Below are 27,439 nucleotides of genomic sequence, written 5' to 3' on the forward strand. Positions count from 1 at the left end.
TCCACAAGTATTGCCCTAGGCTCAGCATCCCAGGTGGTTCTGGCTCTCTTCAAGCTCACATTGAGACCAACCATCATTACATCAATATATATTTTTATCCCCTTAAAACCTCAGATTTAGAATGTTGTAGATGCTTCAAAGCAGGGTGTTCGGCACACAAGGAATTCTTGGGTTACCTTTCACTGATAGACAGCTAGGCTGATGTTCACGCCCATCATTGCTGAAAGAGGGCCAGTTAGTTACCTTATTATGCTTATCATCCAGGTTTCTGTATCTATTACAAACACTGGAATTATTTTTTTTTTGGTTTTGTTTTGTTTTTTGTTTTTAGTTGGTGTATGTGTACATGCCCAGACCCTCTGTGCACACATGTGTGCATGTTTGTGTGTAGTAAGAACTTGTATGTGAAGGTCAGAATCAACCTGTGCTGTCACTACTCAGATCTTGGATTTTGAGCCAGCCTCTCACTGGCCTGGAGCTCTCCCATATGGCTAAGCTGGCTAGCCAGCAAGTCCCGAAAGTCCTCCATGATGCTGAGATTGTAAGCATATACCACCATGGTCATTTTTTTTAAAAGTGCGTTCTGGTGAGGTATCTCAGGTCTTTCTGTTTGCACAGCAAGTGCACTGCTACCTGAAGCATCTCCCCGGCCCTTTTTGAAGGTTTTGTGTGCTCCGTGTTTCACTAGCTGCATTGAGTATAGTTTTTGTATTTATGCGAAGCTGCTAATGTGTTGCTGGCTACATCATGAGCAATGGGCTTCTGACAGCTCTGTTCATTAGTCAGCTTGGGGGGAAAAATAAGGGAAAACACATTGATATAGAAACAGTGTGCGCCAGCAATTATCCACAGAGAGCACAATTGAAACCACATTTTATTTAAATATTTATCTTGTGAATTGATTCAGACAAAACAAGGAGCTGTTTCTTTCTTTTTCTTTCTTTCTTTTTCTTTTTCTTTCTTCCTTTTTAAATTTATGAATGACTTTGCCACCAAACTGGGAAGTGCGAGATCTCTGCTTGAGTTGGGTCTGCTGCCGTCCGTGGCTCAGAGCAAAGAAACTGAACCCACATCCAATTATTCATTGTGATGTGGCATTAGGATTGCCATGTGTGAAGGCATCGAGTTGATAACAAGTGCAGCTGTTCAGTTAGCAAGTGCAACACTGCTCGGGAAGGAGGAGAGAAAGCTGGTAGAGAATTGTCAGCAGCAACAATAACAAGAATGGTACTAACTGTGAGCTAAGTACTGTTCCTGTTTCCCCACCAACCTCAGAGAGCCCAGGAGACGCCACCCAGAGGGGATGATGACAGGCAGGAAATCTGGAGTTCAGTTGGCCTGACTCCTTTCCATTTCTGGTTGTCATGTGATAGTGACTGACCACTGTGCTTTAGGTATTAATGGGGAACAATTTGGGGATCTCTATCTTCTTGATAGGAACAGCAATTCCAGGCATTTTTCCAGTTTGTTGGTATGCGTGTCATTGCTCATCTAGGGGGTTGAGGCCAGGAGAGCGCCAGGAGACAGCCAGAACCTCTCCTCCATCTCTGTTTTGGCCCCCGATCTTGTCAGTAGAGTTTGCCCTGACCCCCGTTTCCAACACACAAACAAAGAGTGAGCATGAGCTTACATTTGCTTGACAACCAGATTGTAGACAAAGATGAGCAGTTGCATCCCATGACGTCTTCATGTGGTTCCATGATGCCTTATTGTTCTTGTTTTTATTTTTTTGTTTGTTTGTTGGGTTCTTTTTGTCTTAAATTTTTCTTATTTCTCTATTATCAGATGTTGAATTATCTGTAGTTTGTCAGCTTTATAATTACCAACTCCCTTTGGATGGACCATTTTGTTCACTTCCCTTGCTGCTCTATCGGGGTATCTCACTGACTGGGCTACTGTTGGGTCGAGGCTCTTTATGTACGTTGGGTTTGCCCTTCAATAAGCTCGAACCTATTTAGGTGTTGCTGCAATCACTCCACGTGTTGAATGCAAAAATGGAGAACAGCGGTCAGGCTGCTGGGGGGATGAACCTGGGAAGAAGTGCAAACAGGTGTTTAGACTTGGGTTGTCAGTAGCTGTAGGTAGCCTGACCAGTCAGAATGTTGGGAAGGAATGGAAGCCATTCAGCAAGCTGTACAGAGAAATACAAGAGAGAGGCAGATGAAGGGGTTTGGTTTATACTTTCATGTGAGCACATGAGGGCATAAGCAAATCTTGCAGAGAAATGGGTGCTCAGGAAAGAAAATAATCACCGGAGCCTCTCTATAGGTTACAGAAAGGAGGAGGGACCAGTTTACACTTGATAGAAACAAGTCAAGCTCTCAGGCGAGGGAGGAAGGTCCAGGTTTTTGTTGCATATGTTGGACTTGAGAGTTTGTTTAGAAGTTTTAGGAGGGGAGCATAACTATTCCAACACCCTTGACCAAAGTCCAGGTCTCCTCTATTTGGCGTGTGGCTTCTAGAGGGACATGCATGGCATGGTGAGGGAAGAGGAAGATACCAGCCTAGCCAGACGATGAGCTGTATCAACCTTGGCGACCACTGGGGTGACAGATGTCGCAGCCAGACCGCCCTCACATCCCTGTTGCATATATATTGGCAGGAGCCTTCTGGAACAGCTGGGCTGTAAGGCTCTCTGTGTTTAAAGCTGTCCTGTTGGAAGGCAGTGGGGTGTGGCTTCACTTCTTTTTTGGTGCTGCTTTTGATATTCGCTTTGCTAAGTATACTCAGAAGCAGTATAACCTAGGCACTAACTCATAAGAACCAAATTCAAAAGAGGCTAATGTATAAAACCGGAAGGAGAGATTTTATATAATGCTATTTAGAGTTTAAAAAAAATAGTTCTCTGTATTCTCAATGCTCATCATATTTTTCTGTCTCTATATGGAACAGAACTTCCTTTGAAGCCATGGGATTAGACATTGCTTCATATGCCTGGACAGGGTGACCTTCTGCTGACCTTCAGAAGTGTTATGTTAGCAGAGACTCTTGAGGAGATGAAGTGAGGAATCAGAGTGGCTTGGCCAAGGCAATGAAAGACTGCATTCGCTGTGTGATGGGCAAGTCTGAGGGGTCAGGTGTAGTAGGCTCCAGGATTTCTATGTCAGGAAGACCTTGCTCTACCCTCATGCAGTCCAGTGAAGGATGTAGACTAGCTGCTGAGAAGGGGACGGGCCTCTCGTGGCCACATGTCCCTAAGCAAGGTCTCCTTGAGGCTCTTTTAAATATCCAGGAAGCAAGTTCTTCATCCAAGAGGATCAGAACCCAGGCACTGTGGGACACATATGGCAGGGACTCTCAAACTCTCCTGGTCAGAAGGCTCACAGTAGAGCATCCCTTTATGGCCTTTGCCTTTTTGGAGAAGCCATGCAAACAGGTGTGCTGGCTCCCAGCTGTGCCTGTGTTTAACCAGTTCTGTAGGCATGTCTGTCTTGGAGAGCAAGGGACAGTTACTGATGGAGACTAACACATCCTAGATGTCACAGGGCATGTGTGTCCTGTGGGGCTTTTGCAGAAATGCCAGAGGTTGGGTGCCTTTGCAGTTGCTCCCCATCTTATTTTTTAAGAGTGAGGGCCTCTTGCTGAACCTGAAGCTCACTGAGTTGTCTACAGTGGATGGCTAGCAAGCCCCAGGATTCTTCCTGGGTCTGCTCCCCTGGTGCTGGGATTGTAAGGGCACACGGCCACACACAGCTTTGTATCCAGTGGCTGGGGATCTGACCTTAGGTCCTCAGGCTTGCACAGCAAGTGCTTTACTGGCCAAGCCATCTCCCCAGCCCCAGACTGACAGTTTTATAGTGCATAGCTCATGAATCTACACACAGGTTAGTACAAAATGGTGTGCAGGGGCAAGCAGACTTCCCTTTGTCCCTCTTCTTGTTCCCAGCCACACCTGCTTTCCTTAGGCTCATTTCTTCTCTCTCTCTTCTTTTTTTCTTTGCGATTCTTTGTTTGTTTGCTATTGTTATATTTATAGATTTGTTTTCGTATTACTATTTATATAGTGTTCTTCCTGCATGTATGGTTACATACAAGAAGAGGGCACCAGATCTTGTTATACATGGTTGTGAGTCACCATGTGGTTGCTAGGACTTGAACTCAGGACTTCTGGAAAAACACTCAGCACACTTACCCTCTGGACCTTCTCTCCAGCCCTGGTTTGTTGTTGTTGTTGGTGGTGGTGGTGGTGGTGGTGATGGTGGTGGTGGTGTGTGTGTGTGTGTGTGTAGGGGTGTCCATGGTTTCTCTGTGTAACTATGGTTGAACTGGAAGTAGTTCTGTAGACCAGGCTGGCCTCAAAATCAGAGATCCACCTGCCTCTGCCTCCCAAGTACTTAAAAAAAAAAAGAGGGATTAAAGGCCACACCAGTAAACCCAGCAGTTCTTTGAGACAAGTCTCAGTAATGGAAGAATGAATGGAACACTGTGACTGAATTAATTGAAGAGTGGATGATGGATGATTGACGCATTCATGCAGGAGTGGTTTTATCATTATAGATAGGGAATTTCCAGAAAGGACTGCTACTGTGTTAGCTTCCTGTGGTTGCTGTGTGCTTACTCAAAACTGGGGAGCCTAAGACAACAGACTGTGTTCTTCACACTTGTGGACCTAGGAAATCTAAACCCCAGTTATTGGTAGGGCTAGTTCCTTCTGGGAGTTCTGAGGTCACTCCACCCCACATCTCTCCTAGCTGCTGATAGAAGGCAGCAATTCTTGGGTCACCTTGGCTAGTAGATGGAGCCCTCCAATCTCTGCCTGTATCATCCTCTATGCCCTCCCTCTGTGACTGTGTACAAACTTCTTACCATTTAAGAAAAGTAGTCCTGATGGCTGGAGAGGTGGCTCCATAATTAAGAGCACTCGTTGATTTTTCCAGAGGTTCTGAGTTCAATTCCCAGCCAACCACATGGTGGCTCACAACCATCTATAATGTGATCTGATGCCCTCTTCTGGCATGCAGGTATAAATGCAGATAGAATATATATATATATATATATATATATATATATATATATATATATATATATTAAAAGGAGTCTCTTGATGTGGTAGGATCCCAGCTGGGCCTATGTTCCCAAAGATGGCAGATGGCAACTTTAAGAAGTACTGAGTAAGAAAAGACCCAAAGCCACACACCACTGCCACTAACCCTGCCTCAAGTCTTTCTGCAGTCCTGATTCTTGTGTCTTGGGCAGTGATCCACATCTTTTCATGGAGACAGGCTCTTGAGCACTGGGGAAAGAGTTGGTGGATGGCTGCCCTGAGGTTATCTCCAGGTTTTCTCTAGACAGATGTTTAGGTTTTCCCATTCTACCATGAGGTCAAATGGCCTGATTCTTAGATTTCACAGAGAAAGACTTTGCAGAGTCTAGAAGTAGCATCAAGTGGCTTACAGTGTGCTCAGGAAAGCACTGTCATGGCTCAGCATGGACTCTTCACTTGCTACTTATGGCTGAGTGACAGTGGTATGGCATTCTGCCTTTTACAGAGTGGGGCCCCACCATGGCTAGCAGGTGTGTTTTTAGGATGCTTACCATTGGTTCTAGTAGACAACTGGGTTGTGTACCTGTGTTGTGCCCAGTGCCAGAATGATGGAGATGCATGAGCAATGGCCCTCTTGGATCATATTCAACACCCTTGAGCAGCTCTCTGCAGGGAGCTGTGCACACAGCCCCTGGCTGGGCATTGGGTGAGATGTTTGGAGGGGCAACATGCTGCAGCTGACAGTTATGTGGTGAATAGTGATCAGCTGTGCCACTAAATGAAGTGGGTACAAAATATTCTGCAGAAGGGAAGGTCCAGTGGCAGAGCAGTGTGCAACATGTGTGGGATGCCATAATTATAGGTCCTGTTGGAATAAAGGGAAGGGGGTAGGATGGGAGGGGAGGAAGGGAGTCTAGGCTAGGCAGCCAGTGTGACATCCCTGTCATGTTTGGTTTCCTCCTCCTGAGTCACATACAGTGAAGTAGCAAGCAGACCAAGGATTTTCCTCCGAGGCCCATTCAAGCAGACATGCTCATCTTGCGTAGCCATCCGAGGAGAGCAAAGATTATGGGTTTCTGGGCGTTAATCTTGACAGTCTGATTGCTAGAACCAAGATGCTGGCAGAGAGGACCCAAGAACCCAGTGCCAGAAAAATGCAAGTGCAGAGACTGGATTGCCCCAAGAAGAGCAAAGCAGCAGACGTGGGAACAGCATCCTTTACAATTCCATCCTTGTATTTTAAGAACAGCGATGATGCAAGTCTCAGGAAGAGGCTGGGGGAAGATGAGAAGCACCCTGAGCCATGGCTGTATGGAGGCTGGCCATCTGGAGCCGAGTCCGCCTCATCAAACAATCCCTAATTGTTTTTAATAAGGTGCACAAGTTATGTTTGGCTTCCTCTGCTCCTTGCTGTCTCCTGTTGAGTCTGTTTTTTATTTTCTTATGAAACAATAAGGCCAATATAATTAAAAAGCAGTGAACATATTTACCTCCCTGAGAATGGGGCAGGTAATTAAGAGCTTCTTGGAGAAGGGCTGTTGATCTTTTTTCCTTCCTTCCTTCCTTCCTTCCTTCCTTCCTTCCTTCCTTCCTTCCTCTCTCTCTCTCTCTCTCTCTCTCTTTCTCTCTCTCTCTCTCTCTTTTGATGGTGTCATTTTAACAATGGATGAGACCAGCAAGAGTGATGTGCAGGTTCTCATGTTCATCTTCCACTTAATTTGAAGCTGTAGTCAATCAGAGGAGGAGGAGGACAGAACTTGGGCTCTGGGATCACCTAGTCTGCCAGGTCTAGCTTTGAGGACTCTTGAGAGTGTTTATGCACTGACTGACATCAGGAGAAAGAAGGGCAGATATCTTGGGTTAGCAGATTTGCGTCACGGAATCCCTTTATCACAAATGGTGTCCCCTTGAACTTTCCCCAATGTTCTGTAGAGGTGATTGCATGTTTAAATGATTCTGATTGGCCAGTGGGTGGGGAGGAAAAGGTCTGGGGCCTGGGAGATGGCTCAGTAGGTGAAGGCACTTACTTACTGGCCTGGCAAGCTGAGTTTGGTCTGTAAAGCCCCCATAAAGGTGGAAGTTCTTCTCTGATCTCTGTGCACTCGCTTCTCTTATGTATACTAACAGCAATAGGAAGTGGTCTGCGTGCCCCTAATCACCTTGCTGAGTTGAGTCACTCAGAAGGGAAGTGCAGAGGAGTAGAGGGAAAATTTAAACATTAATTTTCAGAGAAAACCGAGTTAACCATATATGACAAAGGACTCTCTGTCATTTCGGGCTATAGAAAGTGATCAGAACAAAGGAGCAGCTGGTGTCATGAGCCCCCAAGGCCTAGGCCTCTGAGGAGAGCCAGGGATGCTTTGCTGGGATGTGGAGTCTCAGATGGGTTCCTTCTCCTGCTGCTATTTGAGCCATGTTACATGTCAGGGCATGATACATGTTGGAACATGTTGTGATGTTTACGCCTCCTGAGCACCCTGTGAGATGGGATTTATCTGACGAGGACACAGAGACTTAGAAGGTTTGGAAATGGGGTCAGATGGACACACAGCATGGGCAGAGCTGGGATCTGAATCCAGATGGGGTTGTGGTCCTCTGCTGTGCCTTCGCTGGCATTCCACTTCTGCTTAGACACAGAAGCAGGGCCGCCATGTCACTGTGCCTCTCTCATGAGTTCCCTATTGGGAACTCAGTCCTAGACTTTTGTTCTATTTGTTGCTTTACTTTATTTGACACAGGATCTCACAGGGTAGTCCAGGCCAACCTCAAACTCACAATCCTCCCACCTATGTCTCTCAGGTGCTGGGACTGTATGTAGACAGAGAACAGCCAGCTAGAAACTGATCTTGTTCTTAAACAATGTCAAAGCTGAGCCCAGTGACTTACTCCAGCCACCCCAGTAGTCAGAAGGCAGAGATAGGAAGAAAACCAAGAATTTAAGGACAGTCTGGACTACATAATGAGTTCCGGGATAGCTTGGGCTACTCTGTCTCAACAATATAAGCAGTCAAATTTAATAGTGAAATATACATACATGTACTTATTCTTTCAACAGTATCACTTTGGTGCCACCAGGAAGTAAAGATAAATGGAACAAGGACTCTTAGGGTTTTACTGCTGTGAAGAGACACCATGACCAAGGCAAGTCTTATAAAGGACATTTAACTGGGGCTGGCTTACAGGTTCAGAGATTTGGTCCATTATCATCAAGGTGGGAGCAGGACAGCATCCAAGCAGGCATGGTGCAGGAGGAGCTGAGAGTTCTACATCTTCACCTGAAGGCTGCTAGTGGAAGACTGACCTCCAGGAAGCTAGGATGAGGGCCTTAAAGCCCATACCCACAGTGCCATGTCTACTCCAACAAGGCCATACCTCCAAAAAGTACCACTTCCTGGGCCAAGCATATATACTCACTCCATCACAGACCCCTTGGGACTTATGGCTTAGACTTAATCTCCCAGGACTGAAAAGATGGAGTTATATCCAGATTTTAAATCATAGGTCACTGTACCTGCCACAGTAGGTCTACAGGTGTGCTATGGCCTCAGTGTGCCTCCATAGTAGTGCAAGCTTTTCCTGGTACACAGGGCTTTTACTCAGTGTGTCACAGAATATTTGTCTGAAAGAAATGATGCTGTCTGAGTCACACCAGGAAGACAGTGGTAGCCAGGACAGACAGCAGGATGGACAAGCTGTTGTGGGCCACAATGTGTACAGGTAAGATTATGAGGTCAGAGAGAGGGAACAGAGAGAAGGCTGGCCAAGGTGTTTCAAGTCAGTGCCAAGAAGAGGGGACTGGGTTGCTTAGTGATGAACAGCCATGGAAATATTTTTCTTGGAATACAAGATATGGGATGTCTGAAGTTATGAACTTGGTGTCTGGACTGTGGATTGTGAAGGTGCATTCCATCAGGTGTGACCATCACAAAATAATCAGCTGGATGCTGTAAAGTCCACAGGAATGGTGAGGGTTGATTCAGGACTAGCCTTTGTCCATCAAGCAAAATCATTGAGCCAGGGTCTTTCTCTCTCTCCATCCCTAGGTTAGTGCCTCCCCTCCCCTCCCCTCCCCTCCCCTCCCCTCCCCTCCCCTCCCCTCCCCTCCCCTCCCCTCCCCTCCCCTCCCCTCCCCTCCCCTCCTGTCTCTTTCCCTCCCCTTCTCCTCTCCTTCCCCTCCCCTTTTCTCCTTCCCCTCCCCTTCCCCCTCTCCTCCCCCTTTTCTTCTCTCCTGTCTTCTCCCTCTTTCTCTATTCTCTTCCCCCACCCTTTCCTCCCCTCCCCTCCCTGTACTCCTTCTGCTTCTTTTCTTTTCCCACCTGAATCTTGAGCCCCACCCTCCCAGCAACATCTATGCCTAGAGTCAATCTTTCTCTACAGCAAGGCAGCCTTCCCTACAGTCTAGCTTCCTTGGCTGTGACTGGCTCACAGGCTCAACTTGGAGCCAAATGCTATCGCTGAAATGGTGCAGAACTCTGCCGAATTAAGCTTGATTCCCATTCCACTCAAGGAGGAATCCCAGCTGGCCCATAGACGCTCTGGTTCCTTCAAGGACAACACAAAACAAAACCACCAAAACCTAGGGTTTTTTCATCAAATGATGGGGGAACCTGATTTTGGCAGACCAAGACAACAATACCTTTGAGAAGGCAAGACAGCAGGGAGTGCATGGTGGCAGAGGGGCCTTCTCCATAGTTCAAGGGCTGGAGGTGTCCTCTGGGGCCGTTCATGTCTACTTTCTATTACAAAGCAGCAGTGACCATGGTAGAGGTCTTAGTTAGGGTTTTAGTGCTATAAACAGACACCATGACCAATGCAAGTCTTATAAGAACAACATTTAATTGGACTGGTTTACAGGTTCAGAGGTTCAGTCCATTATCATCAAGTCAGGAACATGACAGCATCCAGGCAGGCATGGTGCAAGAGGAACTGAGAGTTCTACATCTTCATCTGAAAGCTGCTAGCAGAATACTGGCTTCCAGGCAGCTAGGATGAGGGACTTAAAGCCCACACTCGCAGTGATGCACCCACTCCAACAGGGCCATACCCTCTAATAGTGCCACTCCCTGGACTGAGCATATACAAATCATCACAGTAGATATTGGGGGTTGTTCATGGGACTCCTCAGGAAGAGACCACACAGGTAACCAAGCAGGCTGGGAATTGCAGGCACTAGGAGTGCTTTCCCTCAGGATGTAGGGGCTGAAAGTGGAGGAGGCTATTGATGCACTCATCTCTGCAGTGTACGTCTGCAGTTGCTCTGTTTTCATGTACAGTATTATCTGGAGGAGCTCACACCCACATTGGATATGTGTAGCGTTCAGAACCCTAACCCTAACTCACGCCTCTGCTTCTCGTTTCTTTTGTGTCTCCTTCTGAGCATCACTTTCCCTTAACTCTTATGTGTAAGCCTATCTTAATTAACTTTTTATCATATTTACTTCTTATGTGTGGATGTGCACACGTGCAAAGGCACACACGTGGAGATCAGAAGACTACGCTCAGAACTCCGTCCTCTCCTCCCACCACACAGGTGGGGTGAATTAAACTCAGGACATCAGGCTTGGCAGCAAGAGCCTGTACCTGCTCAGCCATCTCTACAGCCCACCAATATATCTGGTGATGGAGCTGGATAGAGCGCTTGCCTGGCTTGCAGGAAGCCCTGGGTTCAGTCCCTGGTGGGGCATGCGCCAGGCATGGTGGTGCACATCTGTCATCTTAACGCTGGAGAGAAAGAGGCAGGGAGATCCAGAGTACAGGGTGTACTGTGAGTTTAAGATTAGCCTGGACTACATGAAACTCTTCTAAGAAGGATAGAAAGGAAAGAACATGTCATTAGTGCAAAGGTGAGACACGGCCTTGGGATGTTCAAGCTTGGCCCCCTCTGTCCAAAGCCTAGCAACGTTGTCACCTTTACCCCACCATCTAAAGCACATCTCAGCCTGGCTCTGCAGGCAGCAGCTGGTTATTTCCCACGGGGCTGTGAACTCTCTGCTTCCTGGTTTCTCCTTTGACTTTCCCTTCATATCCAAACACTTTCTATGCTGTGACACATGGTTACCAATGCTCTCCCCCTCCCCCTTTCTTCTGTCTTGTGTTATCTCACACCACACCGCTTTGGATTGGGGGCGAGAGGGACATCTGCTTGGGCCTGAGCCTCCGGAGGAGGTCCTAAAAATGTCTCAAGTGGAGCTGAGTTGGAGACCGGAGAGGCGGCGTTGTGTGAAGGCCCTGGGCAGCCCTCTCTGCTCCAGAAGGATATGCTAAAAGAAGCATTAAGTATCCCCATCTCGTGGCTAGATTATTCCTATTTCCTAAAGGAAGAAATATTAAAATTGGGGTGTTTGGCAGAACTGGGGGAAGGGTGGCTGGAGGTAGCTATGGGGCTTTTCAGTGCTCATTAGCCAGTTAGGAGAATAGGCCATTGGCACTGTCCTTGAGGGAGGAGAGTTCTGAATTACTGTACTGGCTGAAGGGTCCCTACTCTCCTCAGATGTCTATGTATCATTTCTGTAGAGTGTGTTGTGTGTTACTGAAAAGGGAAAGATAGAGGAAAATCATGACAGGACCATGCAGAATCCAGGGTCAGGGTTTCCACGTGTGCTTTTCCTGCCTGAGATGCTAAGGGATTGACCCCAGAAGGACAGTGATGTCACCTTGGAGAGCCCGTGGAGGAGAGACATCTTTTCAAGTGGACAAGTAGAGGCCTGTTGGGCTTTCAGCACCTGTTACTAGTCAGGAAATGGTTTCTGTATCTTTTCCTTAAGATTTCATAGGCAGGCAGTGGTGGCACACACCTTTGATCTCAGCACTCCAAAAGCAGAGGCAGGGAGATTTCTGAATTTGAGACCAGTCAGGTCTACAGAGTGAGTCCCAGGACAGCCAGGGCTACACAGAGAAACCCTGTCTTGATAAACAAGCAGGCTGGAGAGATAGTTCAGCAGTTAAGAGCACTGACTGCTCTGCCAGAGGTCCCGAGTTTAATTCTCAGCAACCACATGATAGCTCACAACCATCTGTAAATGGGATCCGATGCACTCTTCTAGTGTGTGTCTGAAGACAGCTGTAGTGTACTCCCATAAAATAAAAAATAAAAAAACTAAAACCAAACAAGCACACAAGAGCTCATATGCTAAACCAGTTCTCTATGCAAAACTTGTACATCAATTGTAAAAACTAACTCACAGTCAGTCTGGGGAGTGAACTCAGTAAAGTGTGTGCTGTTCAAGCATGAGGACCTGAATTCAACCCCCAAAACCTGCATTTAAAAAGCTGGGTATAGGGTATAGGGCAAAGACAGAGATAGGCAGATCCTTGCTGTCACTGGCCAGCCAACTTAGCCCAGTTAGCAAGTCCCAAGCAAAGGAGAGAGCTTATCTCACAAAACAAGAACAGCACTTGAGGAGTGACCTCTGGTCTTCACACATGTGCACACACACACACACACCACTCCACACCACACATACACACACAGATTGAAGTCTTAGATAAGGAATATACTGGCTGGGCTCATTTTGAAATCAAGACAGGGAAATGAGAATTAGGTTTATGGTATGGGATCCTATATCATCCCTATAGATGTATCAGAGCATTGATTCTTATGGAACAGGAGCCACCAAAGCCACAAGCCCCTCCCCCAGGGCCAGTTCAGGGCCCCCGGCTCTTCATTGCTGGGTTCTCTCTACGAGGCTCCTAACCAGCGTTTCCTGACTTAAGAAACACATTTTTTGGGTAAGAGCACCCGACTGTTCTTCCGAAGGTCCAGAGTTCTAATCCCAGCAACCACATGGTGGCTCACAACCATCCGTAACGAGATCCGGCGCCCTCTTCTGGAAGACAGCTACAGTGTACTTACATGTAATAAATAAATAAATCTTTAAAAAAAAAAAAAAAAAAAAACACATTTTTTGTAGTTTCTAGGCCCAAACCACACAATTTTCAAGTTAAATGTTTTCAAAGTGACATCTGTCCCAGTCAGTTTGTGCAAGCCGACGACGTGTCCCAGATGGGCATCAGTTACTTTCTCCCATATTGGGGGAGGGGGGCTGCTTTTTCCAGGAGGCATCTAATAGGATGTAGTTTTTTTTTTTCTATTAAAAAGGAATGGAAAAAAAATAAAGATGTGAAAGAGGTGAAATAATTATAATTGAAACAGGAGGTTAGAGTAGTCAGAGATCGGACAGTGGCTGGGAGATTCCAGAGTTTTCTCATGACTTGTATGATCACATTGGCCTTCATTCAAGTTCTACTCCAGGGAATAGGAGAACCTTCTAGACAGTTGTCTGTGCCATGGAGATAGAGTATACACCTCCTGGGACCCGGTGACTTAAAGGAAGAAACATATGTGCATATGCTGGTGTGTGCTTGGCCTGCCATTCCCACTGATGGATGGAATGGGAGTTGTGTTGCTGAGGTCTTTTTAATATGTAGTCATACTATGTATGTTATCTGTAGGTCCTTTAATAGTATTTGTGATGGGAACAAGAATACCCTAGCTGAGATGTTGACATTGTACACATAGTACCTGTGGATATCTGGACGCATCTTGCAGATGGTGCTGTGCATATACACTGGGGTGTGGATCTTATAGTGTAGGACTTATCATTGATTATTGATGTCTGCCCTACTCACAGCCTGGTTTCATCTGGACTTTCTAGTTGTAGCCAGAGATAGATGCAAAGAGACAGAGAAAGATTCAAGGTGGGTGGTGCTGAAGATAGAGGGAGACCACTCTAGTTTATTTTCTTTGATGTGATGAAATACTCTTGCTAAGAGCAACTTAGTGGGGGTAGAGGATTTATTTCATCTTATAGGTCACAGTCTATCATTTTGGGAGGTCAAGGCAGAAACCACAGAGGAATACTAGCTCATTCCCACGCTCCTGACCAGGTAGCTTTCTTACATAGCCTAGGGCCACATGCCTAGGGTTGGTGCTGCCCACAGTGGGCTGGGCTTATATATATCAATTAGCAATCTAGATAATTCCCCACAGATATGCCCATAGGCCAATCCCTCACTTGAGATTTCTTTCTCAGGTAACTCTGGGCTGTGTCAAGGAGGACAACAATCATGAGCTAAACAAGTTCTGGAAGCCTCTAGAAACACGGCGAAGGGTTTTCTGATAGAATTCTGGTGCCAAAGGCAGGACTTGGCCCAAGACCACTTCTATTAGACCTCTGCCCTACAGAAACACAAACACGCACAAAGGGCAGGGAGATGGTTTCGTCAGTGAAGCTGTTTGATGTACAAGCTTGAGGACCTAAGTTTGGTTCCCCGGTATCCACATAAAAATCGAGATTCAGAAAAATAAAAACATACATTTACAAGCTGGAGCGATAGCTCAGCAGTTGAAGGCACTTGCTGCTATGACAGAGGATCCAAGTTTGGTTCCCAGCACCATATCTTGTGGCTCATAACTGCCTGTAACTCCAGCTCCAAGGGGTCCTCTTTTGGCCTTCACAGGCACTGAGTTCATGTGCACATACCCCCACTCCATACACATAAATAAAATAAAAATGAAAACTCTGGGCTTAACTGCACGTGCCTGTAATCCTAGCAGTGGGAAAAAGGTTCCTAGGGTTTGGTGGCCAGCCTGTCTGCTTCACTCGGGGGACTCCAGAGAGATAACACTTCAAAAACTAAGATAGAGAGGGGTGCCTAAAAGGCATCAGACAACCTCCTCCAACCTCCACACACTCATGTGTAAACACATCTGCATACACACAGGGACACACACACACACCACAAAGATACTGACCTTTCTTTATTTTTATGCCCCAAGTTGATGGTAATCTGTCCTGGCAACGTGAACTAACTCCTGCATTGATTCCGACACTATCAGCCCTCATACTGTATTCCCCACTAACCACCATATAACTGCATGTGGTTTCACCTACTCAGTTGACTGCAGTCCAAAATGCTAGACGGAAAATTCCCGAAACAAACCATTCATAAGTTTAAAGTTGTGCACCATTTTGAGAAGCCTGGTGACATCCCTTTTATTACAGCCTATTGACATAATTGTTCTGTTTTATTATTAATCTAATTGAGTGATTAATTTAGAAATTAAATTTTCTCAGAAATAAGTATAGGAAAAAACCAGTGTATTGCAGGTTTGGTGAAATCTGAGATTTCAGTCTGTCAGGTAGGCTCTTAGGACCTATCCCTGCGGATAAGAGACTTTCTCTGTGTGTGTTAAGCATGCCTTAAGTCCAGTGGGAAATGTGAATTAGTGTTCTGGAGAGTTGAGGCAAAAATCTAGCCCTAGAGTCAGTTCTGACTTCTGAGAGCATGCATGTTCATAAAAGAAACAGGAAGGAGATCATTTTCATTGTATTATTTTCTTTAAACTTTCTATCCTGTAAAAAATCACAATTTACATAAACAAAGAGGTGATTATATCACCCAGTCAGTTCAACAGTTGTTAGTTTTCTCACTATGATCTTTCCTCCTCCTCCCCTCCTGTCTCCTCCCCTCCCCATCTGTTTCCCTCCCCACACCTCTCCCCTCCACACCTCTCCCCCTCCCCTCCCCATCTGTCCCCCTCCCCACCTGTCCCCCTCCTCTCCCCACCTGTCCTCCTCCCCTCCCCATCTGTTTCCCTCCCCTACCTCTCCCCCTCTACACCTATCCCCCTCCACACCTCTCCCCCTCCCCTCCCTACTTGTCCCCCCTCCCCACCTGTTCCCCTCCTCTTCCTTCCTTCCTTCCTGTCCTTCTCCCCTCCCCATCTGTTCCCCCCTCTCCATCTGTACTCCCCACATCTCCCTTCCCCTTCTCTCCTGTCCCCTCCTCCACCTTTTTCTTCCCTCTTGTTTTTCTTCTTAAAAATGTGTGTGTGTGTGTGTGTGTGTGTGTGTGTGTGTGTGAGAGTGTGCATGCATGCACGTGCTCGCCTGTAGGGTGGGGGAAAGCAGTGTGTGTATGTATGTAGGGGGTGGTACTGTGTGGGTATGTGGGTGTGATGTGCCGGCATGCTTGAATGTCTGCAGGTTCATGTGTAGGTTGTGGGGCCCATGAACTTACCTGTGTGTATGCATGTGGAGGCCCAAACTTGAAATGAATCCTCTTTCTAGACCAGATTGCACTTGTTTTATTGAGTCTTGCTGACCCCAGGGCTTGCTGATTGTAGCTAGTTTATCTAGCTAGCTTGCCCCAGGGATCCTTCTCTTTCTTCTGAGGACTGAGATTCTGGGCTGCACCACACCTTCCTGCCTTTATCCTTGGTTCTGAGAACGCAAACTCCAGGCCTCACAGTCCTACAGCAAGCTCTTTACTACTGAACCATGGCTCCAGCCCCCTGTTTGACCCAGGGTCTGGTCTCTATGTAGTCCCTGCTATTCTGAACTCCCAATTTTCCTCCCTCAGTCTCTGGAATGCTGGGATCACTGGTATATGATCGTGGTTTTTTTTTTTTTTTAATTCTTTCCTTGTTTATTTTCAGTTGAAGTGTTTTAAAATAAATTATAGTAATTATTACATCTGAACTCTAAGTAGTTCATTATGTAGCTCTAAAATGATGTAATCATAGTATTACTATCAAATCAACAGAATTAATATGTATTCCCTAGTATTCCCTAACACCCATATTCAAATGTCACGAATTTCCCTAAAAGTGTATCCATAGCTGACTGTTCACAGTGGCAGAGCCAGGCCTGTGCTTCTCCCAACTGGGTCGTTGCCCTCCCTACACCTCTGCCCACGAACAGATGCTTCATTCCCACACGAATATGCAGAGGAGGGGTGTGTGTGTGTGTGTGTGTGTGTGTGTGTGTGTGTGTGCCTGTGGAGGAGCCTTGTCTGTGTTCGTGCACATGGTCTCGTGGTCAGCCTTTGTCTAATTCCATTTGCACACTGTTTCTTTAGAACTGGGAGAAAGGGGGAAAGTACTGTGCTCAGACTGCAGGTTGTTTGTCTCTTTCTTCATTATTTTAACACCTTCTGTCCTATACCCATTTATTTAAAACAAAAACATGCCACATTTTCTTAGAGCTTACGCTGTCTTTCCTGATTATCAATATTTCCCAGACTCCACACTCCAGATCCCTTGCCTTGTTGGAGTTACAAGAGGTTGTGAGCTTCCTGAAGTGTGTGCTGGACCGGAAAACAGACCCCCTCTTACTCACTGAGGCACCTCTGCCGCCGCTGCCACTGCTGCCTCAACGTGTCTTAAAGGAGACTTTTCTATGTCTCTCTTAAACCTGTCTTTGAAACATCAAGAGCCCTATGTTCATTTTCTTTCTTTTATATGCACAGTCGGGGGACTGGGGGTTGAATGCACTGGATGAAGGAAAAAAAAAAAAGAATTCTAAGAAGGAGGTGGCCACCAGACAATAAAGTTTGACTCTACATATTTGCATGCCAGTGTTACTCCTACCCCAGAAGACTAACGTCATTGTATGTGTGTCTGTGCGAGTGTGCATGCACATACATGTGTGTTTGAGTAGGGGTGCTTGTGTGAGTACAGGTGCATGGAGACCAGAGGACCCCAGCCCCAGTCTTTCTCAATCCCTTCTTTCCCTTATTTCTTGATGAAGGGTCTCTCGCTGAACCCAAAGCTTGCTGATTCAGTTAGAGTGCTTTCTCCAGCAAGCCCCGAAGATCCTCCTGACTCTGCTTCCCCAGACGTGGGATTATAGATGTCTGCCTCTGTGCCTGGCTTTCTTACGTGGGTTCTGGGGATGGAAGTCAGATTCAATCAAGCACTTTAAATGACTAAGCCACTCCCTGCCAGTGACCCCTACATCCTTGTCGAACTTCCTTAAGAGTCGAGTGTAGAGGGCATAGCCACAAAACCTCAGATGTGGTTGTTATTATTTACCTAACAGTGACTGACAGTGAAACAAGATGGCAAACAGCGCAGCGGGGGGCTGGCATAGATGGGAGCAGAGCAGTGAGCAGTGAGCAGCACTGGAGTTCTAAAGTGGGTGTGGCTGTTTCTTAGACCCAGAGTAGCTCTGTGAAAGCCTGTTGTTATCCAACTGACCTTTGGTTTTGTGAGGTCAAAACAATCACTTTCTGGTTTGCCTGTGATGCCAAAGGACCAGGGAATCTTTTCATAATCTTTCTTCTTCAGTGTTGGAAAAGGACCAAGATCCTGAGAACGTCTATCGAGCAAGGGATCAGTAAACACGTTATGTAAAGGTTCAGATGGCAAATACTTTAGGCTTGTGGGTGGAGTCTCTGTCATGGCTGGTCATCTCTGCTTTGCCAAATGACAGTAGCAGAAGTTCTTAAATGAACAGGAATGCCTGTGTTCCAATAAATTTTTGTTTATAAAAAATGACTAGTAGGCTGGCTTTGACCTAGGAACTGCAATTTGCCAACTGTTTCCCTAAAGCATGAACGTAGTGAACTATACTCAGAACATGACTCCCGCATTACACAATTCCCGCATTCAGCCATTTGCCAAACTGAGTCAACATTTTTGAAAATGGGATATTTTATACAAGGGCACGGGGATTTTTATCTTGGTTAGGAGGCTGCAGAGCCTAGAATTTGGGTCTTCATTGCACAACAGGTAAGAGACATACCAAGAGACACAAAGCTTAAGTCATGTCCTGTTACCTGTATCCAGTGATGTGAGCATTTTAATTAAAGGAGAGGCTTGGAGTTTACTGCCTATGAGGGCATAGGCAGCTGCTCTTGGAATTGCCACGTCCTGTCCAGTAAGTCTTGGCCTCACCCATCTCTGTTCTCTGAGACTCTGTGCTGGTTGCAGTTGGCCATCTTAATCCTGGTTAGGTTTTCTCATTGTTTCCACATGCTTGGTCCCTATGGATACAGGTGTATTTACCATGGCTACAGTAGAAGAAAACAAGGGGAAATGTGTGCTGGATGGGGGAAGGGTATCTTCTTGTAGAGAGTCTTCAGTTTGGATGATGAAGCCGAGATGTAGATGGGGGAGGAAATAGGGCCCGTGAAACCTGAAATCGGAAGGGAAATCGGGGGGCTCGTGGAGGATGGGAGAGAAGGAATGGGGGGGAATTTAGAAAAATGCATTTTTTGAAAATGACATCATGAAACTCAGTACTATTCCTAATAATTAAAAGCAAGCCAAACAAATGACACTATGAAATGAAAAATAATTTTTAGGAGATTTTGATTACTGTTATCTTATGTGTATGAATGTTTTGCCTGCATGTGTGTATATGTGCATCACCATGTGTGTGCTTGGTGCCTGTGGAGACCAGAAGAGGGCATCGGATCCCTTGGAATAGGAGTTACAGAGAGTCGGGAACTGCCACGTGGATGCTGGGAACCAAACCTACATCATCTGTAGGTGCAGCAAGACCTAGTAAAGAAAGTTTTAAAAAGTGATAACTTTTTTTTTTTCCTGAAAAAGGGATTCACAAAGACTGGTCTCAAACTCACTACATAGCCCAGGCTTGCATCAGAGACACTGTATCAGCACTGGGATTACAGGCAGGTGCTAATATGCCTGGTCACAATGGTAAATTTGGCCATATTTTCTGCTCAATGCTTACGTACAGTGACTTGACCATCACCAAGGAGTGCAGTGTGATTGGCACCTAGTGTAAGCACCCCTGCAAGATGCAGCTTAGTTACTCTCTAATGCTGAAGTGGTGAGGACTCTGGACTCCAGGCAGAAATGTGGAGTGTATCCAGGGAGCTTGGCTTTGCCTCCAGTTGCCCTTCTCAGAATTTCCTCCTTCTCACATCAGAAGCTCAATGATCTTACTCTTAATCCATCTGTCTAGAGTATATCTGAGGGTTTGCTTGTTTGTTTTGTTTTAATTCTCTAAGTGGTATGATTATAGCTGGTGAGGTGGCTGAGCAATAAAGGGTCTTGCCACCTGATGGTACAGGCTTGATGTCCCAAGTTCAGAGAACTGACTTAACACATTATGATGTGGCATATGTGATGATGTGTGCCCTCACCTCAGTAATAGTAACATGATATGAAAATGTAAGTGATGTCATTAAATAAAGGTATCGTTGTACTAGAATACATCTAGTAATGTCACTCATACTCAGAAACATGACTTAAATAATCACTTCTTGTTGCCTGTATCCAAGGATGCTAACATATTTGCTAATAGAAGGAACTGAAGTTTATTCCATATGAAATTGTAGAATTGGGGCTTTGGAGAGAAAGGACCTTTTAATGGGGAGGAGAGCTGGGGATTTTCAAAGTGTGTGGAGCTTTTCAGTAGCCATTCATTCCTAACATTGGCCCTGAATGATCACTGGAACCATGTTTGGAGAGTGTCATTTAAGCGCAGTGCTTGGCTGGTGTCTCCTTCGGGCACTGGGCATCCTCACGGCCCTGGCATCTCCATCTGTGAAGTGGGCAAACTGTTGTAATTGTTCCAGGACAAATTGAGGTAACTGTTATGCTCTGCTGAGGCTGTCCTCTAACTGGCCAGGTCACACATGATAAATGTTATGCTCCCTGTCTGTCCCTATATCCTGTGAGCTCAAGGACGTGTGTTTATACATAAAGACAATGTGAAGAAACCTGTGAGTCACTGGAAGATCAGAAATTCTGGGGAGTGGTTTTCCCTAAACAAAGAAAAAGGATTTCTATTCACAAAGAACCTTATGACAGAATGAAGTTGTCGTACAATTTAGAGGTATAATAATAGAGTATGCACCCCAAATTTTCATGACACAACCACCCAATGGACCATAATAAATGGCCAGCATCCTCAAAGTGCTAAGTGATATTTAGGGTTCATCTCAGTATTCCCTGCTCGAGTAATAGAGTGAAATGCCTGCGGCTGGTGCTTTATAAAGAAACGAGGTTTACTTAGCTCATAGTTCTAGAGATTCAAGGGCTTGGTGCTAGCACTGGCTTGGCTTTGATGGGTGGCATGGAATGGGAGAGAACTCACATGCTAAAACTGGGGAGGGCTAGGCTTGTTGTTTTATAGCAATCGTCTTTCGAGAACTCACCAGGATCCCATTTACCTTAACCTCTTCCCAGGGCCATCATAGTCAAGTGACCTCATTTAGTACCAACAGGTGTCACTTCTCACATCCCCACACTGGACACCAAGCTTCTAGCACACAAATCTTGGAAGACAGACCACATCCAAACCTCAGTAGGGTTCTTTATGAGCTGGTGTGAGCTGTTTGGGATAGATATTGGCTCAAAGAGTACACAAAGTGAGAGTCCTCAGGTGCAGCACGTGCTTGGTTGATGCCTAACGCCCCAGTATTAACACCTCTGCCACCTATAGACACTGGATGAGTAGTGGGGAGCATGGGTTGTTGGTGACAGATGGTTTCCCCTCCCCAGCTGAGCGTGTCACCTGAGCCTGATTCCTGGCACTGGGCCATACCTCCCTCCAGTCCTGATGTGGCTGGATCTTCACATACCCGGAACATCACTGGGACATCTAGAAAGGGATATCCCCTCTGTGTGTTTCCCATACCTAGGATACAATGGAAAAAATCGATGGCCTGGTAGCTGTGTTGCTAAGATGTCCCTTTTCATTGAGAGAAAAGCTCCACAGGCCCCTGTGCCCCTAAGATGTGCTCACCTGGCCATCTTGGCTTTCCTTCACCTCTTTCTGCCTTTTCACTCTACTCTGGTCACATAGTCCTCTCTCCCTCTACCCCTCTCCCTCCCCTCCCCTCCCCCTCCCTACTACCCCTCCCCCTCCACGCTCCCCCTCCTCCTCCCCCTCCAGCACAGCAGGCCTACCTTGGAGCCTTTGAACTTTGTGGTGTTTGACATTACCAACTTGACAGGGTCAGGAATCACCTAGGAGACAAACTTCTGAGCATATTTGTGAAGGAGTTTGCAGTGTTTTGATTGGGTTCATTGCAGTGGGAAGATCCACTCTAAATGTAGATGGCACCATCCCATTGGCTGGGGTTCTAGGCAAGTTGAATATCGAGCATTCATCTTCTTCTGCATCCTGATTGCAGATGAAGCAAGACCTCAGTCTCCTGCTGCTGTGCGTTTGCCGGGGATGGTCTGTAGCCTTGAATAAACACTCAGCCAAAATCAGTGCGACCTCTTGAGTTGCTTTCCTCTGGTATTTTTGCTGCACCAATGAGAAAAGCGATCACCACAGACTGACTGTTGTCTCCGCCTGGAATGTTCTTACACAGCGGTTTTTCATGTCCCCGTCTCTAGTCCTTTCCATGACATCCTGGACAAATTATTTCTATTGTTCACCGCACCTGTATTTTTTCTTGGGATATAATCCAGACTTCATTGCAGCAGCTTATTTATTCTCTGCCTCCTCCACCATCAAGTCAGCATCTTCAGCTCAGGAACTCTTTTCTTTGATAGTGGACCACCATGGACAGCAGGATAGTACCTGACCTCGAAAGAATTTGGGGATGACTGACTGACATCAAATCTCTCAGCGTATTCCTCAGTGGTTTGTATGAGCTTCCTTGGTTGTTGTCAGCAACACAATCCAAACTTACACTGATTTCCGGCCAAGGTATGAATTCCTGTTCTCCTTTGGGTAAATGATACAGACATATGGCCTTGGTTTCTTTTCTCCTGTAGCTGGATGTCCTGTGGCGCACAGAGCTTACACACCTAGAATGCAGGAGACAAAGAGCTTCTCTTTACAAGTAAAGTCTATGATAAAGGAACACCAGCCCCTTGAAAACTACCAGGACCATGTGCTCCATGGACTCAGCCTGTCTTTGTTTCATCTCCTGTTGCTATGATAAAAATACCTGTCCAGAGCAACTGATGGGAGAAAGTGCTTGCCTGGCTCACAATTCCAGACTCTAGTCATTGTGGTAGGAAGTCAAGGTGGAAGGGATTTGAAGCAACTAGTCAATTACATCTGTAGCCAAGAGCAGGGAACAGTGAATCTGCTCATTTTCTACACTTACCCAGTTCAGAGTCCCTTGCCTAGGGAATGGTGTCACCCACAGGAGAGTCTTCCTATCTCTCTTAGTATAGTCATTTAACCCCCATAGACATGTCCATAGTTCAATATAATCTAAAAGCAGTCCCTAAGTGAATCCCAAGATTGTGTCAAGTTGATATTTTAACACCATACTCAGTTTCCAGTGACAATTGAAGGATGAGAGATGGTAACAAGCTCATTTGGAAAGCAGAGTTGGTAAACACATGGAATATAGACAGGGCTTGGCCCCCTCCTATTGGTATATACCACAGACACCCTTATTATATCTAGTTTATTTATCTCCCTCCCCTAAAATCCCAACACGGTTTTCCAGAAAAGGACTGAAAGGGTCATTCTCTGTAAACATGATTTCCCAAGCACGGTGTGCACACCAGTGTGGCATTCAGTACAGTCTGTTGGGTTGTGGAAAGAAATAGTAAAACTTCTTTTATCATTTATATTTAATCTCATACTTTAAAATCTAATTTCAAATGCATGGTTTATAATGCTCACATCAGCACTGTACATATACATATAAGTTTATATATACATCTATAATTCATAAATAAGTAAAAATACATATCATATATTTGTGCCAACTCAAAATATTTTACTGGTAGATATCTGTGATTGTAAAAGTTTAAGCTACTATTCACTATTTTTTAATAGAGAACAAGATCATAGTATCTTTAGTTATTATTTAATATATTTAGTTAATATATTACTATGTTGTCTGTAGTGTGTGTGTGTGTGTGTGTGTGTACCAGAGGTCATCTACAGGAGTCCTTTCTCAGAGGCTCTGGATCATGTTTTGGAGACAAAGTCTCTAACTGGCCTAGAACTCACCAAATTGGGGCTATGATTGACCATTAAATCCCTGTCTGCTTTTCCCCTGCAGTGGGATTTTTAAGAATGTACCATGATGCTAAGCATTTTTTTTGGTGGGTTCTAGGGATCAAACTGGGGTCCCCATGTTTGCACAGCTAGCCTTTACCACTTGAATCATCTCTCCGGCCCTCTCTATTATTCTCATGAACCAAAATATGCCACTCCCCACAGTCACAAACTGCTCCAGCTGGCGGCAGTGGGACCAGAGGGGCCGAGTCTCTCAGGTAGGATCTGGAGGATGAGACTCCGTTTTTCTTTGTTAATCAGAAAGTTTGAGTAGTGTCACTACAAAGAAAAGCCTTTCAGATTAAGATGTGTAGCTCATGCGGAGAGCCAGAAATGTTTCTGGAGAAGACATAGAAAGATGTAGAAAGATAAACGATGAAGGAGGCCAGGGATGGCTGAAATGGTTGCAGGGTGCCGGGTTGAAGCAGGTAAGAGAAGTGGGGGTGTGGGAGGGCATCAAAAGGGAAGTCACAAGGGCCCAACGCTAGGGGTGCTTCTGGAAGGACAGCAAATGTGGTTAGCTGACAAACCATCTTCAAGTCGGGAATATATTCTGAATTATTGAAATCTGAATGACTCTCATATTCTATTAAAGAGGGAAAATGGCATTAGAATAAATATTAAAAGGAACCAAGATCTGGGGCATTCATCTTGCCTGAATATCATTAGCTCCTTTCAGTGCAGGCATCCTTCCTTCCCATAAACACCCAGGGTACCCCAACCCCCTTTATTCTGTGTTGTAAGCCTCCAAAGACAACTTATACTAAGTGACACACTCCTGTGATCCCAGTATGTGAGACAGACAGAGGTAGCAAGATTTATAGTTCAAGGCCAGCTGGGCTACATAGGGAGACTCTGTTTCAAAAACCAAACCAAACCAAACCAAACCAAACCAAACCAAACCAAACCAAACCAAACCAAACCAAACCAAACCAAACCTCAAGGCTGAAGCTGTCTCTACCAGACAGGACGACCACAGGGTATAAAGCAAAAGTTTAGCTGCCGTTTCTAGGTTATAGCAGGTATTCTAGTCTCCCTTCAGCTAGGATTACCTACAGCAGCTCTTTATCAGCACCAGGTCCTGTGTCTGGCACTGGAAACAGACACGACCCTGCCCCTGCCCTCCAGCAGCTGACCAGTTGATGGGGAACCAGGATGGAACCGAACAGCCCCATTGTGTGCAGAATTGTCCCTGTGGATGGGAGGAGAAGTAGGACACCGTGTGGGAAGTGACAGGCGGTATCTGGGAAGACCTGGCTGAGATGGTCAAGGGTGTGCAGGATGGTGTTTGAATGAAAAAGGAAACCTAAAAGAAAGGAAACAGTTCAAACAGGAAAGTTAAAGAGACCCCAGGGTGAGAGGAGAGGCCACAGGCTTCTACCAGAGCCTGCACTTATCCTGGAGGTGATGCCGTGTCATTGGATGATGTTTGCTACTTGTCTTAGAGCTGTGGAGAGACACCATGACCATGCCAACTCTTCTTCTTTTTCATTAATTTATTTATTCACGTTACCCAATATCAGACCTCCCCTCTCCTCCCAGTCTCCTCTAACATAGGTCCTCCTCCCATCCTCCCTCCCCTTCTCCCCTGAGAAGGGGGAGTTCCCCCCAGTATCTCCCCCACCTTTTCCCACCCCCAGCACATCAAGTCACTGCAGGACCAGGCACATTTTCTCCCACTGAGGCCAGACAAGGCAGCTGAGTTAAGGGACCAGGATCCACAGGCAGGCAACAGAGTCAGGGGTAACCCCTGCTCCAATTGTTGGGGGACCGCATGAAGACCAAGCTGCACATCTGCTGCATATGTGCAGAGGGCCTAGGTTAAGCCCATGTTCCATCTTTGGTTGATGATTCAGTCTCTGAGAGGCCTCAAGGGTCAAAGTTAGTTGATTCTGTTCATCTTTCTGTAGAGTCCCTGTCCTCTTCAGGTCCCTCAGTCCTTCTCCCAACTCTTCCACAAGACTTCCCCAAGTTCCATCTAATGTTTGACTGTGGGTCTCTTTATCTCTTTCCACTGGATACTGGATGGAACCTCTCAGAGGACAGTTATGCTAGGCCTCCTGTCTGCAAACATAACAGAGTATAGTATCATTAACAGTGTCAGGGATTGGTTTTTGTCTATGAGATGGGTCTCAATTTGGGGCAGTCATTGGTTGGCCACGCCCTCAATCTCTGCTCCATCTTTGTTTCTTGCACATCTTGTAGGACACATTTGGGGTTGAAGTTTTTGCGGGTGGGTTGTTGTTCTTATCCCTCTAATGGGAGTCCTGCCTGGCTATAGGAAGTGGCCACTTAAAGATCCATAGCCTCCACTGCTAGGATTCTCAGCTAGAGTAGATGCCATAGACACCCTGGGGTCATCCTTCCTTCCCAGGTTCCAGGTCCTAGAGATGTCTTTCCCACCCACCTCGAATTTGCATTTTCTCTCCCCTGTTCTCCCTACACTTGATCCACCTCTTACCATCCCTGCCCTGCTCCCCCTCCCCATACCCTCCCCATACCCTCTCCCACTCACCTCTGATATTTACTTTATTTCCACTTCTGAGAAAGATTCAACATCCTCCTTTGGGCCCTCCTTGTTATTTGGTTTTTTGGGGGTCTGTGGATTGCCACTGCTACTCTTATGAAGAGAAACATTTAATTAAGGCTGGCTTACAGTTCAGAGATTTAGTCCATTAGCATCATGGCAGGCAGCATGGCCACATGCAGGCAGACATGGCGCTGGAGAGGTAGCTGAGAGAGTTCTACTCTGTATCTGCAGGCTAGAGGAAGAGGGAGAGAGAAAGGCAATGTGCCTAGCTTAAGCATCTGAAACCTCATTGTCCACCCACAGTGACACACTTCATCAAACAAGGTCACACCTACTCCAACAAGGCCACACCTCCTGATAGTGCCACTCCCTATGGGCCAAGCATCCAAATACAAGAGTCTGTGGGGGCCATTCCTATTCAAACCACCACATTTCACTCCCTGGCCCCCAAAGGCATATAGCTTTATCATAATGCAGAATGCATTTAGTCCAGTTTTAAACATCCTCTAATCTACCACAGTATCCACACTGTTTAAAAGTCCAAATTTCAATGTCTCTTCTGAGACTCATGCTATCTCTAAACTGTAATCCTCTATAAAATCAAGGTGAAAAAGCAGATCACATACTTCCAACATATAATGACACAGGATATGTATTACTATTCCAAAAGGAGGAAATGGAGCACAGTGAGCAAGAAAATACTGGATCCAAGCAGGAAAATACTGGATCCAAGCCAGAAAATACTGGATCCAAGGAAGACAGAAAACCAGCTGGGCAAACTCCAGACTCTGCATGTCCATGGCTGATGTCAGAGGGCTCTTCAGATCGCCAACTCTTTTCAGCTCTGTTGACTGCACACACTTCCTTCTCTTGGGTAGGTTCTGCTCTCTGTTAGCAACTTTCCTCAGCAGGTATCCCACAACTCCGACATCTCCAACATTTCATGTTCTCCAGGTCATTCAGTCTTCACCTTCACAGCTTCAAGCCAAGGCCTCTCTGGGCCTCATGCAGGGACAGCCTCAACACACAGCTGGCCTCAGTGGCTGCCCTTAGTTGTGGAGAGAGATTCCATAGCCCTATGTCTGTGTCTTTAACCCTAAAAGCCAGAACCATGAGGCTAAACCTTCAAGTTCTGCTGTTTTCTGTGACTGAAACTTGGACCCCTTGCACAAACACCTTTCACTA

At 46.0% G+C, this 27,439-nt stretch overlaps 1 protein-coding gene across 2 annotated transcripts in view; it reads left to right on the forward strand.

Annotated features, from left to right (window-relative positions):
* The window catches only part of Eif4e3 (eukaryotic translation initiation factor 4E family member 3), a 116,559-nt gene extending 89,433 nt beyond the window's left edge, over positions 1–27,126 (forward strand). Inside the window, exons 8-9 of one of the 2 annotated variants that reach the window (XR_003836917.2) lie at positions 22,251–22,407; positions 26,925–27,126. Coding sequence is in view for 1 of the 2 variants with exons in the window: in XM_029478358.2 (XP_029334218.1) it covers positions 8,040–8,066 (27 nt within the window). In the remaining variant the exon portion in view is untranslated. Of the gene's footprint in view, positions 1–8,039; positions 8,082–22,250; positions 22,408–26,924 lie in introns of those variants that run through there. The other variant, XM_029478358.2, reaches the window with a different exon arrangement.
* Positions 27,127–27,439: the final 313 nt, after the last annotated feature.

The sequence above is a fragment of the Mus caroli genome, unplaced genomic scaffold (genome assembly GCF_978045245.1).
Source record: "Mus caroli unplaced genomic scaffold, Mus_caroli_1 scaffold_7, whole genome shotgun sequence".
Lineage (NCBI taxonomy): Eukaryota > Metazoa > Chordata > Mammalia > Rodentia > Muridae > Mus > Mus caroli.